The sequence below is a fragment of the Narcine bancroftii genome, chromosome 5 (genome assembly GCF_036971445.1).
Source record: "Narcine bancroftii isolate sNarBan1 chromosome 5, sNarBan1.hap1, whole genome shotgun sequence".
In the NCBI taxonomy this organism is placed as follows: domain Eukaryota; kingdom Metazoa; phylum Chordata; class Chondrichthyes; order Torpediniformes; family Narcinidae; genus Narcine; species Narcine bancroftii.
The window spans coordinates 229,033,952-229,052,986 of record NC_091473.1 but is presented as its reverse complement, the minus strand read 5'-3'; the positions used below and the strand labels follow the sequence as shown (position 1 = coordinate 229,052,986).

General features: G+C 41.8%; 1 protein-coding gene and 1 long non-coding RNA gene across 6 annotated transcripts in view; one reads left to right on the top strand and one right to left on the bottom strand.

The window, feature by feature from the left end:
• Positions 1 to 19,035, bottom strand: part of LOC138765004 (signal peptide, CUB and EGF-like domain-containing protein 3) — a 263,706-nt gene that overhangs the window by 14,641 nt on the left and 230,030 nt on the right. For all 3 annotated transcript variants that reach the window (XM_069941598.1, XM_069941597.1, XM_069941599.1), the window contains 7 exons: positions 14,756 to 14,881; positions 13,257 to 13,373; positions 12,358 to 12,450; positions 11,841 to 11,954; positions 9,574 to 9,738; positions 5,905 to 6,108; positions 3,382 to 3,543 (listed from right to left, as the gene is read on the bottom strand). In XM_069941598.1, the coding sequence (XP_069797699.1) occupies positions 3,382 to 3,543; positions 5,905 to 6,108; positions 9,574 to 9,738; positions 11,841 to 11,954; positions 12,358 to 12,450; positions 13,257 to 13,373; positions 14,756 to 14,881 (981 nt within the window). The remainder of the gene's footprint in view (positions 1 to 3,381; positions 3,544 to 5,904; positions 6,109 to 9,573; positions 9,739 to 11,840; positions 11,955 to 12,357; positions 12,451 to 13,256; positions 13,374 to 14,755; positions 14,882 to 19,035) is intronic.
• LOC138765005 (uncharacterized) overlaps positions 1 to 19,035 on the top strand; it is a 133,182-nt gene that overhangs the window by 23,290 nt on the left and 90,857 nt on the right. The gene's annotated exons all lie outside the window — the stretch shown is intronic.

The window sequence follows — 19,035 nt, the reverse complement described above, 5'->3', positions numbered from 1 at the left end:
CAATACCCATGCCCTCTATCCTTTCAAACTCCTCTTTGGCCAAACAAAGTTTATCAGTAGGGAGCCTGCAAGCTTGGGCATGCAGTGGAGGCCCTTCGGTTGATATGTGGGGCTGCACCCCTTGCTTCGGCACCACCGAGATGAAATGTGACATAATTATTGCGGGGAATTCCACCAACAACCTGGTGAATTCATTCTCCGAAAGAGTAACAGAGTCTAAATGTGGGGCTGACAACTTGGCCTCACGAAGGACAAACGTCTGGAAAGTGTTGGTATGGATGAGCTTTCATCCCTCTAGATCAACCAGCAGGCCATGTGCTCTGAGAATGTCAGTTCCCAGTAGCATTTGTGCGACCGCAGCCAATTTGAATGACAACGTGCACTTAGTATCTCCGAACTGAAGTAGGTTCTTATGCGTGCCAAATGTCTGGTTAGTACTGCAGTTTGTGACTTTCAATGATGCCCCAGATTTTCTGTTACGTGTGTCACGCCCCGAAGGGGGTAACACACTGATCTCAGCTCCTGTATCCACCAAGAAACACCGACCGGAATGCCTATCCCATCATGAGTTGATGGCCAGCCACCACAGCATTAACGACAGCTGGCCCTGGCATTTTCTGAAATGTACAGGGAGGTCAGCAGTGGCAAGCTTCTGTGCCCCATCATTTGGACACTGAGGAGCAGATAAGTAGGCAGATTTTGGAATGGTGCAGGAAATACAGGGTAGTAGTTATGGGTGATTTCAACTTCCCTAATATCGACTGGCACTTTCTAACTGCAAGAGATGGGTGTTGTCTCCTGGGTGACTGCCGGTCTGACAACTGATTTGATCAACCCTGTTGCTGGTCTAATGTTGGAGTTGCGTGATCTTGCTGCTGAGAGCGGGATCTGTTGACTGTCCTACAGATGTCATCCTTTCTTGCTTAGCCTGCAAAAGAATGCCAGCATGGACCGAGACTGAAATCCTCACCAGCCAACTGCATGTGGGTATCTTCTGGCAACTGCTCCAAGAAAGCCTGCTCAAACATGAAGCAGGGTCTGCCCTTCTACTAGTGCCAGGATTTCATTCATGAACGTGGAAGGGGTCCTGTCTCCCAAGCCATCCAAGTAAAGTAAACGGGCCGTTCACTCATGTCGTGAGAGGCCAAAGGTATGGATGAGCAGACTCTTGAGAGCCATATACTTGCCCTCCTCCAGAGAATGCTGCAAAAAATTATAAACTCGGCATGCCATCCCTTGATTCAGGGCACTTACTACATAGTAGTACCACGTGGAATTAGATGTTATCTGCCTCAACTGGAATTTGGCTTCTGCCTAGTCAAATCATACACGTGGTTGTGAAGTCCAAAACGTTGGCAGTATCAGAGGCATGCATTCAAAGAAAGATTTTCCATGTTGGGGTCCAACTATCATTATAGATGTCAGATTGTGGAATCGCTGTAAATGCTGCTGAGAGTCTAGTGCAAGTCTAACACCTCCAGGCTCGCATGCTGGCCTTGTATACATTACCGCTTCTGTCACATGGACAGAAAGTGACATCATCTGTGATGTCATTTGCCCAGATAAAAAACTGTGTTGGATGCAGATCAATTTCCCACATTTTCTACAGCACATCCACCATTTGGTGAGCCACTTCGCTTGCTGGTAAGTAGGCCACCACATTATCACCCTTAAATATCCATTTCCAATTTATTCTCGCTAGATCCTGCCTCATCCCTTTATAATTAGCCCTTCTCCAGTTAAGCACTTTCCCAGTTTGACTGTTTTTATCCTTTTCCATAGATGTGTTGAAGCTAAGGGAGTTGTGGTCACTCTCACCAAAATGCCCCCCCACCGCCCCAACCCCACCAAGAGGTCAACCACCTGTCCAGGTTCATTCCCCAGAACCAGATACAACATAGCCTCTCCTCTAGTCAGTCGGTTCACATACTGCAACAGAAGTCCTTCTTGTATGGACTTGACAATTCAGTCCCATCTATCTCTCTTGCAGTTAGAAAGTGCCAGTCGATATTAGGGAAGTTGAAATCACCCATAACTACCACCCTGTATTTCCTGCACCATTCCAAAATCTGCCAACTTATCTACTCCTCAGTGTCCCAAGGGCTATTTGGTGGCCTATAGACTATTCCTAGCACAGTGATAGGTCCCTTCCTATTTCTGACTTACACACACACTGACGCAGTGGACATTCTCTCTACAGAGTCCTCCCTTTCTATAGCCACGATACTATCCCTGACCAGTAATGCTACTCGCTCCCACCCCTCATGCTATTCTTTTTTAAATCATGTAAATCCATGTACCTGCATCAGCCAATCCTGCCCTTCCTCCAGCCAAGTTTCAAAACAGCCACAACATTGTAGTTCCATGCACTGATCCATGCTCTAAGTTCATCTCCTTTATTCCTAATACTCCTTGCATTGTAGTCAAACTCTCTAACTGGCTATCTTTATGTTATATCCCTTGCTCTCCTTCCTTACCAACTCAGAGCACATAGCATCATGCTTTCGTCCTTCTACCTTAATCTCTGGACTCACATTCTTGTTCCCACCCCCCAGCCAAACTAGTTCAAACGCTCCCCAACAGCTCTAGCAAACCTGTCATGCCAGGACATTGGTCCCCCTCTAGTTCAGTTGACGGTGTTTGTAAGTAAAATCCTTCAACTGCAAGGCCTGTCCAAGATGGCGGAGCCTGGGCATGGCATCGGACATGAGGGATTGTCGATTGCGGGGGAGCAGAGGACCAAAGCAAGGGACCAGAAATGGGGATAACACCCCCCGTTGAGAAGGAGAAGCAGAGGAGACAACCTACAGGATGGTGACCATGGCAGTGAACCTGCGAGGACCCCAGCGGCTGAGGGACCCAATAGGCTGAGAGGATCTGCATGGGCAGCTGGAGACTGGCTCATGAGATCCAGATATGGGAACCAGGATTTGAGAAGGTGCTGAGGACAAGAAGGGCCTCAGACCAGGAGATCGGGTTGCCTGTGCGGCTACTAGTCTGCAGGGGTGCTGGAGGTGAATCCAGACACTTGATGTCACTGAGGCGACTCTCTTTTGCTTCTCTTTCTCCCATTGTTAGGGACTTCAGTCTCATGGCTACTCTTCATTTGCCTTACAGCAGACAAAAGTTAAAGTACATCATGAATATCAATAAAAAGGAATCCCGAAAGTCAAAAAGTAAAAAAAAATGTACCACATATTTTGTTCTGAAGGCTTTTCAGTATCTGAACATGTATGAAATTTCCACACAAACATATCGAAACACACACACCTTTCCCCACACCTGACAAAACTTGCATACTGTAGAAGCAGGCTCATTATCTGCAACATCAAACACACTGACACGCAGAGGCACTTGAGAATAAACACGAAGCTCATTTACCTGTGCAGACGCTTATGTTACGGGCTCCTGTTGGACCATATCCATCAGTTCCAGGACAGAGATCACATGACAGCTGTCCATCTTTCTCCTGGTAGGTGCCAGCAGGACACAAAACACATTTTTCTTGTTGACCGTGATAGAAGGATCCTGAGGTGCAGCTGACTGAGAAATAAAAATGCTGGTGAGGTTTCATGAAACCGCCAATTTTACTTTTTATAATGGGCAAAATAGTTTAACCATCTCTTTCAAGATTAAAATAATTATTTAATTTCACAAAATTTTAAATGCTTTGTATATGTTCAATATTCAAAGATCTTTCTTTATTTGACATGTGAATATATTCAAAACCTACAACAAATGTGTATGTCTGAGATTAGATTTGGTGTTCCATTCATAAAGTGCACAGTGTCTTTTTTAACCATAATTTTGTTTCAATTAATAGAGCTTTGTGTTTATATATATATATCTCTATAGATATATATATAATTGTATCTCCTGTACTGCTGCTGAGAAGAGGAACAACAGTGTGTTCCTCAACCACATTTTTGGACCTTGCAGCTCAGTTCTGGAAACATATGGGACCGCCTGTCCTGATTCTCTCTGCCTCTCCTTTTCCCTCTCTTTTTTTTAACTTATTGAAAGACATTTGATGCCTGCCCAAGCAATATACATTTCTCACCCATACAAAATACTTTTCCCTTCATAACTAACATCGGCAAGGTAGTCTATGTCCACGTGTAATGAATGAGTTCAAATTAGACAAGGCCAATTAATCCTCCTCTGCATTTTAGAGATGTGTTTTTTGCTGTTTTTTTTCCCAAAATTTTGGTCTTTACCTCCTGAAAGTGTTCATCTACTGGGCCACAAGTCCTGGTTATTCTACTAAGGGCATCATTTGCCCTATAGAACCCTGTTTAAGTAGCCATTATTTACTTGCAAACTTTGGCAGTATACTGGAGCACAGAGGGTTGAGCCTAAATCTGTCGCCATCCTATATGTGCATTTTTAGCAGGATGACACTGGGAATCATTAACAGTAGAAATTTAGACCATTTCTTCCACTTCTTGGTCCATTTTATCCTGCATTAGTCCAGTATATTCAATAACAAAATCATTAACAAGTTGTAGCATCGAAGGAAGCTGCAGTAAAACAATCCCTGCTATCCGGCACCGATGGAGATTGTTGGATGCCAGATTAGTGAATTTTCCGGTTGAGGTTCTGTGGTGTGTGATTTGAAAGTTAACCACCAGGGGGCACTGATTTTAAACTTGCGTACATACTAGTTTTTTTTTGGTTGCTTAAGGCACCCGGTTGCTTGAATTCCAAATAATGGCGAATTTATTGAATTCAGATCATGTGTAATATAATTTAATTAACAGTTGTCAATTTGGATTATATTTCAAGGTTGTTTGAAAACAAAAATGGTAATACAGTCCAGCTAATGAGAGAGGCATCGCAATACAAACATCCTGCTGGCACAATACCAGACCTGATTGAAACATCATATCATTGCCCCTTCAGGATCTTAAACAGCTGGTCACAGGTTTACAGCATCCAAATAAAAATGCATTTTTGCAAAATGACTGGCAGGTACCAAGAGCCTTTCAATAATTAAAATGAGCACCGGAAGATCAGCGGAAGAGAGAGGAATATGGAGATAGAGAGGGCAAGAGAGATGAGGAATGGTTGGCCGTCTCAGTGTCAATTTGGAGGAGAAATGAACAGTGGGCTGGAGGCTTACCTTCTGACAAGGTAGGGGGTCCACAACTGAAGGTCAGAGAATAATTTACTGAGTGTAATGAGAGGGTTAATAATACATCTTTTTGTTTAAGATGGAATTGTTGGCTTACAGTTATCAAAACGGACAGGCAGGTTAACTGGGAACACAAGCAAGACAAGGTCTTGATTTGTGGGATCCATGAGGCCTTGAAATCTGGAAATGTAATGCATAAAGGAACGTGACATGACAAGATTAATTTGTTTTTGGGGACAAGTGAGATTGATTCGCTTAACAATGTTAGGCTTGTCTTTCACTAAGCTTTATAGCCAATTAGTGTGTGTTAAAAAAAGAAAAAGTTCTTGGGATATTGCCTCAGACCAGAAACATGATCAGTGCCCAGGACCTCTGAAACACTCCAAGCCAGCACAGACAAGCAGAAGGGCATTAGACTTGCTGTTTATTGATTCTGTAGAATCAATTTCTGACTTACTGTTGATTGATGCTGTATCTTGTAAAATATTTTGTTAATCTTTCATACGTACTTCAATAAAATATCATGTTGCACTGTTGAAATGTTCTTTCTTCCTCAGTGATCTGAATATTCGAAAATTTGCTTTTTTTATCTTGTTGCACAGCATTAATTTAAAATCGTATCAATTGAAACTAACCCAATCATAGCCAGTTAAAATGATAATGTTCTAAAGTTTTTTTTGGTCTGAAGAAAATTGACACATATTTTCTTACTTCATGAAGAAAACCAAATGTTATAATTCGTTGGCACCTTACACATAACACACACTTACCACACCTCCCGTCCATCCACTCCTGTCCAATGTTACATGCCTCCTGTTTCTCCGATACTTTCGCCAACTTCTTTGCCACTTCATACTCTGTCCCAGAGAAGCGAATGTGAAATCGCTGCTGATTGATGGACTTCTTCAAGGTTTTAATTGCAGATTTTAATTTCTTCTCCATCTTCTGTCTCAGGCAGTTCATGTTGCAGCTGCCTGCAGGGAACAGTTTCACTCTGTTAAAGTGAATTGGATTGAACGAGTTGGCGCAGAGACGGTATGACTGAGCTGAGACAAACACAGTCTAGTCCTTAGTGGACAGGGACACAGCTGAAATCTACCCATTCAGTCAAGATCACAATGGCTTGTGCACAAGATGTTGAAAAGTATTTTCCTTGATTAGTATGGTTTGAGGCACGTGAGAGCAATATTTTTCCATGCTGCACTTAATAATGGATTATTTGGGGTATGAGGTGCCATAAACAAGAAATGCTTCAGTTTTTGGCCCTTGCATTCCTTTATCTTTATAAATACAAAATGAAAGTGCGCTACTGCTGTAATGTTTTTCAAAATGTTCATTCAGCACCACATGTTGTTTAGTATTATGATGGATTTTTTTTCCTCAGCTTTAATTCAATATTTGTCACCATAATTGCACAATTAATGGGGAGGAATAAAATATCTGAAGTTCCTATATGGATAAAAGTTAGCAAAATAACAGAGACATTTGCCTTCGGTCACTTGGGGCAAACCTGAGAATTATTCCACAGTTGTACTCTAATCGATTGGGCCAAGAGAGTATTGGGGAACACAACCAGGGACTGAAGGTCCTGAATGTCTATTACTCAAGAGGTCAGGAATTTTTTCACAGCAATTTCTTCATTTTTGTCATTTAATTTCTTTTCAAACAAGTAGTAATGTTTTCCTGGGCTGTTAGTTGTACTCAAAATCAGCTGAGGAGATTACATAGCTTAAGAGATGAGAAAATGACAAAGAAACGTGCAGTGTATGGGTACTCTGAGGTTGCTACATTTCAATCAACAATGAGAAATATTTGATAATAGCCTGTTTATGAAAATGAGTTCAGAGCCTGTCCCTACCACTCCAGATTTTCCAGATTAGTTAATTGAACTGAAGTGAGAGAAACACGATAGGTTTCAGACAAGTTTAAAACATCGAAATGCTGGAGGAACTCAGCTGGGCTGGCTTCAATGCAGCGTCACTCCATAAAGGGATAAAGATATATCACCGACGTTTCGGGGCCTGAGACCTTCTTCAAGGTAAAATCAGAAAAGGCGGAAGCAGGAGATATCAGAAAGTCTCAGAATTCAATCAATGGGGGAGGAATCCAGACCACAAAATTTTTAATTGAATGTGATAAGGGACTAAGTAGAATTTATCATATCTGTGTGAAAGGAGACAGGGAATGGAGAGATGATGGGGGTGGGGGGCAGTTTCAATGAAAGCCAGAAGTTGATATTAATGTCAACTGGATGGAGAGTGCCAATCAAGTCGGAAGATGAGGTGTTGTTCCTCCAATTTATGGGTGGTCGCAGTCTGGCAGTACATGAGACCATGGACAGACTTGTCGACAAGGGAATGGGATGGACACTGGGAGATCCCCTTGAGCTACTCCAGCGACCACAGGAGATGCTCCACGTACCCACACCCCTTCCCTCAGCACCATTTGGGGCCCCAAACAGTCCTTCCAAGTAAAGCAACATTTCACTTGTGAATCTGTAGTGGTCATTACTACATCTGATTCACCCACTGTGGTCTATTCTACATCAGAAAGACTGGACGCAGACTGGGAGATCATTTTGTTGAACACCTCAGTTTTGTCCACTGCTGATCTCCCAGTGGCCACCTATTTCAATTCTCCATCCCATTCCCTTCCCGACTTGTCTGTCCATGGTCTCATGCACTGCCAGACTGAGACCACCCGTAAATTGGAGGAACATCACATCTTCCAACTGGACGTCCTCCAACCGAATGGCATTAATATCGACTTCTCCGTCTTTCGTTTTAAAAAAACACCCCCTGCTTCCCCAGTCACTTCTCTATTCCCTGTCTCCTTTCGCGCAGACAGGATAAATTCTCTCTAGTCCCTTATCGTATCCAATGAACACCTTTTGTTGGTCTGGATTCTTCCTTCATTGTTTGAATTCTGAGACTTTCTGATCTATCCTGTTTCTGTCTTTTCTGATTTTTCCTTGAAGAAGGGCTCGGGCCCGAAACATCGGCAATATATCTTTGTCTCCTATAAATGCTGAAAAGACCAGCTGAGTTTTTCCAGCATTTCGGCAATTTGAAGTGGGTCATCCTAATAGAAAATTCAGCCGTAGGTTGGAGAGGTTAGAGGTGTGATGCAGTACCTGCAGCAAGGTGCCAAATATTTCATTCCTTAGGTTTGGAATGTTACAGTACCTTTTAGGATAACCTGTGGAAGCATTTGATTTACAAGCAAAAGTGCACGAGGAACTCAGTGGGTCAAGCAGCATTTAATGGGGGGCGGGGGGAACTGTTGGGGAAGGAACTGTTGATGCTTTACTAGAAATCTGTAAATAATGCACTCAAAGTTTACATTGTGTCATTTGTCTCCGATCCAATCAAATCATGGCTAAACTACACTCAGTCCTGTTTCCTGTTCTGTCAGTTACTCCTGATTCTCTTTGTGATTAAAGATCGATTAATCCCACTTAATAAATGTTCCCTGATGGCCATACACAAACTATGAAATTCTTACAATTCACAATCTCCTTGGTGAAAAAAATTCTCCCCAGTTACTAGACTTGCTCTCCTGGAATCAGCTCAATCAAATCCAAGAATTTTATATATTTCAATGACATCCCCAAACTTCAGAGAATGTAGGGTATGAGTATTGAATCATGTAACAGCTATCCCGTATAAGTATTTAATCCAGTGAATCATTGATCCAACTGTTCCAAGACAAGTACATAATATTTCCTTGTGAGGAGACATTATTTATTGTATCCCATGGAAACACAAGAGTCTACAATGACTGTAAATGTCTTCAACCCAAGAGCCTGGTTAAGAAGGCAAGAAGGGGAGGATTTATTACATCATACATCATCACATGCTGGAAATACATCAGAACAGACTTTGAGAGAAAATCCAGCAACATATTAAATAACACTGGACAACAATTTTTTTTTCTCCTAAAGGTTAGCTTCTTGTAAAAAAGAAGTTGGGGATTATGATAAACAACTTCAAGCTAAACAGAAAGATCATTTCAGATTTGCTATATCATGTAGGTGAAACATTAAATTAATTTGGGACATCAAATGTGAAGAGCCCAATTTTACAACGGAAGTAGAGCTCATCAGCTTTCTTAATAAGAAGCCTTAAGTGTATACTCACCACAAATACACAGAATGTATCGTAACTGTAGAGCCATTGACAAATCCAATTGACATTAGGCTCAGGCCCGAAATGTCGGTCATTTATCGTTACCTTCTACAGTCGCAGCAAGACCTGCTGAGCTCCTCCAGCACTCCTGTGTTTTTACTACAATCACTGCAACTGCAGACTTTCATGTTTCACTCCAATTTACATTCTCCTCCATAAAACAGAGACGAGAGGATCCAGGTTCAGGGAAACCTTTTTATTCTAACTTGCAGAAAGTAGAAAAAAGAAAAAAAAAACATAAAAAACATTCACCTGTTATATCTTCCTTTCTTATCTCTGCTTCAAAGTCCAGCGTAATGCGAGTCACCTCTTTCCCTGGAGGGTTACGGGTCCGGCGACCTTTTGCTTTCTTGGAAGAATCACACTTTAGATTCACAAAAGTAACCTGGCAGTTGTCTGTACAAGGGAAGGCACCTCCTTCATAACATGCCAATGAAATAAAGTAAATACAGTAAGAAACTTCATCCACGATAAACTCTTCTAGACATAAAAGTAGAACATTTTGCCTATTTTCTTTTCTGGGCAGGTTCTGTACGATAATATAAACCAGTGGTTTTCAATTTTTTTCTTTCCACTCACATACTACTTTAAGTAATCCCTATGCCACAGTTGCTCAGTGATTAGTAAGGTTTTACTTAAGGTGGGATGCAAGTGGGAAGTTTGAAAACCCCTGTTTTAATCATAACCAATTGACTCGTTATGTGCATGGTTTCAGAACTCCAAAGGAAATGGCCAATGACAACTTTTCTCAAGCAAAATACTTCAATAACAATTGTGTCCAGAGCAGCAGTTCTTGACCTTTTTTTTTCCCCCACTCATTACCACCTTAAGTAATCCCTTACTAATCACAGAGCACTGATGACATAGGGATTACTTAAGGTGGTTTGTGAGTGGAAAGAAAAAGTATGAAGACCACCAATATAAACCAATGAACTAAATGATCTGGGAATAATCCCATTGTTACCTTTGCACTGCTCTGCAATTGTGGCAATACTTCTAAAGTATTACATGGCTGGGAAATTTTAATTTTAATTTAATTTAGAGATATTACATAGTATCTGGCCCAAATACACCCACGTGACCAATTAACCTATTAATTCTATACATCTTTGGAATATACAGTACATAAATGATTGGGAAGAGGGACAGAGTGCAGTTTATCTAAGTTTGCTGATATCACTAAATTGAGTGGAAAAGCAAATTGTACGAGGAAACAGAGAGTCTGCAGAAAGATATAGATAGGTTATGTGAGTGGGCAAGGGTATGGCAGATGGAGTACAATGTTGGCAAATGTAAGGTTATCCACTTTGGAAGGAAGGAAATATGGAAGATCAGATTATTATTTAAATGGCAAAGGATTGCAGCATGCTGCAGTGCAGGAGGACTTGGGAGCACTTGTGCATGAATCACAAAAGGTTGATTTGCAGGTACAGCAAGGCATCATGGCATGTGGACCTTCATTGCTAGAGGGATCGAATTTAAGAGCAGGGAAGTTGTGCTGCAACTGTATAAGGTACTGGTGAGACCATATCTAGAGTACTGGGTGCAGTTCTAGTCTCCTTACTCAAGGAAGGATGTACTGGCTTTGGAAGCAGCACAGAGGAGGTTCACTAGGTTGATTCTAGAGATGAGGGGGTTAGCCTAAAAGGAGAGATTGAGTCTAAACTCTCGAGTGTAGAAAAGGGGATCTTATAGAAACATATACAATTATGAAAGGCATAGATAAGATAGAGGTAGGTAAGTTGTTTATATTGGAAGGGGAGACCAGAGCTAGGGGCATAGCCTCAAGATTCAGGGTAAATTTAGATTTAGGATGGAGATGAGGAGGAACTGCTTTTCCCAAAGAGTGGTGAATCTATGGAATTTGCTGCCCATTGAAGCAGTGGAGGTGACCTCAGTAAATATACTTGATACAAGGTTGGATAGATTTTTACATGGATGGGGAATTAAGGGACATGGTGAAAGGCAGGTAGGTGGAGGTGAACCCATCGTCAGATCAGCCCTGATCACATTGAATGGTAGTGCAGGCTTGATGGGCTGAGTGGCCGACTCCTGCTCCTGTTACTTAAATTCTTGTGTTCTTAAGTGGGAGGAAACTGGAGCAATTGGAGGAAAACCAAGCAAACACAGGGGAGAACTTATATTTTAGAACAACTTTAGGTTGTGAAAGGCTTTATAAGTCGCTCTTCATTTAATTTTTCCTTTCCCTTATTCTGCCTTACCCATAACATGATGTGGCTGGCAGGAGCAGAATCTTCAACAGGACTGAAAATCAGCACATCTGAATGTAATTCAATAGGGCAGTGATGGATGGAATCATTCAACTCCAACCCCATACCCAGCACAAGGAATAGAGGCCATTAGACTAGCTGATGATGGGAAGATATGCAATGTACATAGCAATTAGTAAAAGCAATATCATTGTTTTAACTGAAGTAGGAGTCTGTTGATTTAGAAGAAGAAAAAAATGAACAACTGTATCTGAAGGAAAAAAAAGACAGAAATCGAAAACATTCTACCTGCGATAACTGGATGCCGACTATCCTGCTTCCCCTTACTGCGTGGATGGAGGTGACACTTGGCATCTTTTACTTTGAAGGAAGCTCTATGTTTGACTGTGGGAGCAAGAGCCTCTAAAAGGAAACAAAAGCATTTAAAGACAGCTTAAAGCAGTATTATATAGAAAAAGAGAATTTTTTTTGTTCATATATAATGATTTCACTGTTCACTGAGTTAATGTGATGGACGTACAGAACATGGGAGAACATTTATGAAATGGCATTCCTGAGTATGCTTGCTATGTTGACCTTTGTGGTCAAAATGGTTCTTAAGCCTGGAATGCTCGTCTGCAAAATCTGCCCCTGGTTTCAATGACAGGAAAGGGGCTGTTTAAGAGGGCAGTCAAATGGTACAGTAATCGGAAACTCCATCTTCGGACAAAGAATGAGGTCGAAGCTGAATCCTGCAGACCTGAACAAAAGACAACGTGCCGTTTCAGGAATATGACAGCTACACAGCATTTTTTCAGGGGCTTACCTACGCAACCTGTGACATTGGAGTTGTGTCGCTGTTGAGCACCAGTTCGCCGTGTCGGAGCTCCACAGCTTACTGTGTAACTGTTATCAGAACCTGGTAGAAATGAAAGCAGTGAAAAAAGAATGAACGTGTTTATTGATAACAAAACACGGATGGAAACTCTGAGAAAATCTAAAGTAGAGGTTTTTCCTCCTGAGAAATATTAATTATTCTCAATCTCCTGTATACTCTTAGTTAATAATGACAATCTCAGCAACTACACTTCCCTTCACAAAAAAGATTTTCTTATTGTTCAGCAGTGAAGGGATAGTAAACTTGAATATCTGTACTTTAAACAATGTGTTTTAATATTCAAGTTTCACACAACTTTATTCAAGCAGCTGCATTGACCTACAACCCCCATATGTTTTGAAGGGTTGGAGGAGACCCACACAGACATGGGGAGACAAACTCCCTATAGACAGTGCCAGATTTGAACCTGGAGCACTGGCACTGTAACAGCCATGCTGCCCTGTTCATTCTCAATTACCTCTAAATTCCTGCCATTATCACATCCACATTCAATTTCCCACATTAATTGGAAAGAGGAGAAACTTTTGAAATTTTTATCTATTTTTTTATTTTAAATTTAGACAATCAGTAGTCTAATAGCCTGTTTACTCGTGACAATGGTTAACAAGACAACGAATGTGTTCAGAGAAAATTAAGAAGTATGTTATTAAAGCCTCTGCGATTTGTATTCGTGGTCTGAATGCATCAGAATCCTGGAGAATTAGCAACACTTGTTCCTGAGAAATCTCTAAAAGATGCCAATCCTCCCTCAATGTTGTTGAGTGGCACTGGGTTATGGTACAGGACTGTGAGCAGTCGTACTGATCACGCCTTTGCGTCATGCCTACCTGCCTGAAAGTGACCCTTAGATGCACAGCTGAGGGAGCAGGTCTCTCTCTTCCCACTCTTGACGCAGGAAAGTTGTGCTCGAGGTGGGTTGGAGTCTGGCAGGCACTTTGCAGCTTCTGAAAATTGAAAGAAACCATGAAAAGCTTGGAGGGAATTTTTCAAGAAAGTTTCAGTATTAATTATTACAAAATCAAACAGAGGATTAACGTCTGCAAAAAGTAAAATTAATCAGAGATAGAAACTTAATTTGGCATTCTTGTTTTCCTCCTGAGTGAGTTAGATTAATATTTTCTTCATTCTAAATGTTTGGTGGCAATCAAGACAGGAGAGGGCAGCACCCTGACCTCATTCCAATCTCCATGGTTCAACAACACGACCTCAGTCCAACTTTCCCAAAGAAAGCACATTAATCTAGTGCCAACCGGCTGGTTGGGTATCTTTCTGAATTAACTTAAATGGAAACCTTATCAGCAATCGCAGATGCATGATGCTTGACGTAGACTGGGTTCTCTTTGTGTTATTATATCGGTAATTTTCATCGTGACAGCTGCATGTTTGGATACCTGGGTGAAGTGAGTTGTTTCTTGAAATGAATATTTGGAAATTACATACTGAAAATAGATTTAAGGGGGAGAAATGAGGAAAATGGAAGCTGTAGGGGAAGAACTTGACTTGAGATGTCAGGATCTTATATTGACGTGGACTGATGAGAGGAAAATTTGGGTTCTGCCCAGTATGTAGTGGCTGTATAACGGTTGTACTGCAAAAATACTTATATCACAGGTTAAAGACAGATAGGGCAATAAAATCTACTCTACACTCACCAAGGGAAGGGATGTGATGCCATTAGCAAGACATTGTGAAATAAGATAGAAACCTTAAGTTATCTCAGATTGAAATTACATAAAAAATGTTGAAAAAATCAGAATAGAACCCTGTACAGATGAATTATGGATTAAACGATCCTTCGAGCAATGCCCTCTCTTTCCCCATGGCTACTCCTTGATAACTGTCATGGTGACTGGCAGCAGGATTCCTTTGATATTATGAACAGTAAGGCCTTTAACAAGAACACATACAAAATTAAAACTTCTAAAATGGGACATTTACCAGTCTGTTGCTTTAATTTTGTTTGTCCTACCTTTGATGGAGCTAATCAGTAGCAATAATTTTAATAATTAATATTTCCATGTTACGGACAAAGAACAAAGTGATTTCTTTATTTAACCCTAAAAAGAAAAATCAGAATGCAACTGCCCCATTTATGCACATATTAAAAAAAATGGGAGGAATAAATCTGATCCATTTGAGGTGTTTTTGAGTTATTTAAATCTCTACACTTTTCTGAAGGTGCTGCTGAGACAATACAACTTTGTAAATATAAGCTTTTGGTCCTCCAATGTGAACCTAATAATGCTTTGATTTGATGTAATGCTGCAGATTAGCTACTTGCAACAGTGTCAGCAGGGGGCGCCAGCGATCCAGGTTTGCCACATACCCATGCAGTCTTTTTTGTTCCAGTGCAGTCTGTAGCCACCATTGGGACAGGAGCATTGATAGCCTCCTGGAGTATTAACACAACCGTGCTTGCAGCCACCGTGGTTCATACTGCATTCGTTGATATCTTAAAGAGACAGACGAGAAGTCTAATAGCATCTTGTAAAGGAATCTGCTCGCATTTTTGTCCAGTGCTTGTAAGCTGTCTTGTCCCACACCTCTGCAATAGAGACCATGGGCAACTCTTTCAACTGGTGTTTCAGCTGATTAGTGCCTGATGATGAAAATTTACAGCACTGGCAAGTTCAAATCTGCCACTGTCTGTTTGTATGTTCTCACTGTGATTTGCATGTGTTCTCCCTGGGTGCTCTGGTTTCCTCCCACCCTCCAAAAACGCTCAGGTTCATGGGCCGAAAGGGCCTGTAACTGTGCTGTACCTCAAACAGTCAATCACCTATTTTCTCTTCCCAGGATTATTATTTATCCCTTTGGACTCCATGACCTGGGTTTCAGGGACTACCGCAAACACCTATAATCAATGTCCCCATTTCCCGGGACTGGTTTTATACCCAAACACCAGGTGATTTGTACTGGTGTTCCTACTGTAGTTTACCCATAGACCCAATCTGGAGTATATATAATGAAAGGTTAAAAATGGACAGAGTCCTAAGGATTATCTCTGGAAGGAGAGGGGAGAAAAATAGTTAAAAAAAATGAAAGTTCCTGTAGATCTTGTGTGAATAAAAGATTATCCATCTTTCCAACAAAGTGTCTAAACTAAGGTCACATCTACCTCTCAGGTATTTGTGAAAGATAATAATTTTAAAGTTCATTTTCATATGCTTCATAACATGTAAGATGGTGAAAACAAATTAACTGGTTCCTGTTCACTAAGTTTTTGGTCGAAAATTGCTGCAGCTCTTGCATTAAACAGAAATTACACTTTGATAGTACTTCATTGACTTTGGTCATTCTTTTTCATATAAATGTTTAAATGTTATTTAGGTACAGCACAAGTGTTTCCATGCAGCATACATCATTCTCTGGACAGATTGGATGGATCCACTGTTCCCAAACAGCAGCACTGACTTTCAAAAGTATCAAAACAACTCAACAATAAAACCTCTCAGTAATACCTGGAATCTGGTGGAAAACACCACGTTCTGTGGGTCAAGCATCATCAATGGGAGAAAAATGAATGGTCAACAGTTCAGGCTGCCACCCTTCATTAAGGCAGGTTAGGACTTTATTCCCTGGGGAGTGTAGAAGAATGAGGGGAGATTTGATAGAGGTATTGAAAATTATGATGGGTCTGGACAGAGTAAACATAGATAGGCTATTTCCACTGAGGGTAGTTGAGATACAAACCAGAGGACATGGGTTAAGATGAAAGGGGAAAGGTTTAGAGGGAAAATTAGGGGAATTTTCTTCGCACACAGAGTAGTGGGAATGTGGAACGAGCTGTCAGCTGAAGTGGTGGATTCGGGCTCAATTTTAATTTTTAAGAAGAATTTGAACAGGTACATGGATTGGAGGGGTATGGAGGGCTATAGTAGGGGAGCAGATCAGTGGGAATAGTGAAAATAATAGTTCAGCACAGTCTAAAAGGGCCAAAGGCCCTGCTTCTATGATGTACTGTTCTTTGGTTCTCATTGAACCAAACTGTTTCCCAAATTTAGAACAGAGAATACGCAGAGATTAAATCTTAGGAGTTCACCAGAAGTTTAATGGAGGAAACCAAGGGTTAGGTCCTACAAACTGCAGTCTTGAAAGAGGATTTCCTGTCACCTCAGTGAAACAAGAAAGTCTGCAGACGCTGTGCATTAACTACCTGTCGTCTCAACCAGGTTACTAGTATAATATGAAAACCATAAACAGGTCAAGCAGAAAACCACTTAAATGCACATTCAAAACTATCACTGAAAGTGGATACATCATTCAGGGCAAGATGGCAACAATAAAATCAAACATCGTCATTGGAAAAACCACAGAATTAAACATTGATGGATAAAACAGTTTCACTATTATTGCTGATTGACTGCAGTGGGTCAGTAAGCCAAATAAGGACCAAAAAAACTTGGGAAAAATAATGATTGCAGGAAAAACTAAAGTTACAATCATTACTATGCAATTATGGTTTTACAAAATAATCCAGATGGGTTCATGAATCTAGCCTCTGGAGATTTTACTGGGTTTCGAGTACTAATTGGAAAGCTTAGAATGTCAGATGCTGGTGTGGCACAGTTAGTGTAGCTGTTAGCGCAACGCTGTTCCAGCACCAGCATCCCGGGATCGAATCCAGCGCTGTCTGTAAGGAGTTTGTACATTCTCCCCGTGTCTTCATGGATTTCCTCAGGGTGCTCCGCTTTCCAACCACCATTCAAAAATGTACAGTTGTGGGGTACTTGGGTGGCACTGACTCATGGGCTGGAACTACCCTGTTACCATGCTAATGTCTAAATTTAAAAAAAACATTTAAAATCTAAAATAAAAATTTTAAATATTGTAAATGCTTAACAGGTCAGGAAATTTCTGGGAGAAGAGAGACAAAGTTCAAGTGGCAGACCTTTCATCTGCCTTCCCTTCTATTCCTGGTGACTCTGAACTCCAGCGGCCATTCCTGGGGAATCTGAGTGCCCTCAGCCACTCCCTGGGATTCTCTCAGCCCACCTGGGAACTCTGACATCTATCTCAGTCACTTCCAGGGAACCTGACCTCTCTCTAGGCTGCTCCCAGGAACTCTGGCCTCTTTTTCAGCTTCTCCTAAAGTCTTTGGCCTCCCTCACAGCCACTGCCAGGGGCTCTGGCCTCTCTTGGCCACTCCCAGTGACTCTGGCCTCTCAATCACTCCTGTGAACCATGGCCTTTCTTCACCATCCCAGATTTCTATTTCAGCTACTTTGGGAGACCCTAGTCTCCCTCTCTCAGGGACTCTGGCCTCCCTATTGGCTGTTCCTGAGGTCTCTTGGCTTCCTTCAGAATGCTATTGTGGTCCCTGATCATTGGGTTACCCTGGGACCTTGGGCTGACTCCTTGGGTTCCTTGCTTTTTTCTCTTTGCATCTTGTAGGAATTGAGGCCTCCCTCTCAGCCATTTCCAGGATGTCTTTTTTTCTCTGCCAGCTCCCCAGATATATGGATCTCCCAGTGGCAACCTATTTCAATGCCCCACCCCACTCCCAGGACAACATGTCTCTCCATGGGCTCATGCACTAACTGAAACCATTCACAATTTGGTGGAACAACACCTCATTTCCATCTGGGAACCTTCCAACCAGATGGCATTAAAATCGACTTCTCAGGTTTGCATTCCACATTCCCCCCCCCCCCCACCCCCTCCACAGATCCATTCCTCTTCCTTTTTATCTCCTGTCCTCCCATCCATGTCCACCTATGGTGCCTTGGCTGTTGGCCTGTGCTCCTCCATCTGCCTTCTCTTCCCTCCTTTCCCAGCCTTTTTATACAGGCTCCTGCCTACTTTTCACTCATACCTTGAAGGGCTCAAACCCAAAACATCAGTTAAATATTTTACCTCCTATGGGTACTGCCTGACCTGTTGAGTTCCTCCAGCATTTTTGCCTTTTTACTACAATCACAGCATCCACAGACTTTTGTGTGCCACTCCCTGGACATATGATCTGCCTACATAATCCCGGGACATATGATCTGCCTACACTATCCCCGGGCATATGATCTGCCTACACAAACCCTGGGCATATGATCTGCAAAATACCTGTATCACGATGCTGGGAATCTGAAGAGAGAAAAAAAAACTGAAAAGATTTATCAGTAAGTGAGAAAAGCACTTACTGAAATGAATTGCCTTTCACAATCCTAGAATTTCCCAAAGAGTATGACCATAAATTACTTTTGATGTGTTATCTTTCATGCACAGCAGACAAAAAAAACATAAAAGCCACAAACAATATTGAGATAAATGACCAAATAACCTTACTAGCCAATACCACTCATGAAACAGTAGTAGGATTGCATTCATATCTATATATGAGCCCACGGTCAGTGCCAGAATGATACTTAGAGGAGGGCATTAAGGTAACCGGGTGGTGCACAGTCTGACAGTTATTAATTTGCTCAGTGGGGGGGGCAGGGGGTGTTGGCAGCAGGCTACCTGCCCGAGTGGGGCACAGTCTGACAGCTGTTAACTCGCTTGACGGGGGGCGGGGGTGCCGGCACCAGGTTACCTGCTTGGGTGGGACACAGTCTGACTGTCGTAGACTGGGGCAGGAGGGTGGGGGGGGGGAGTGCTGGTAGTGATGCCAAG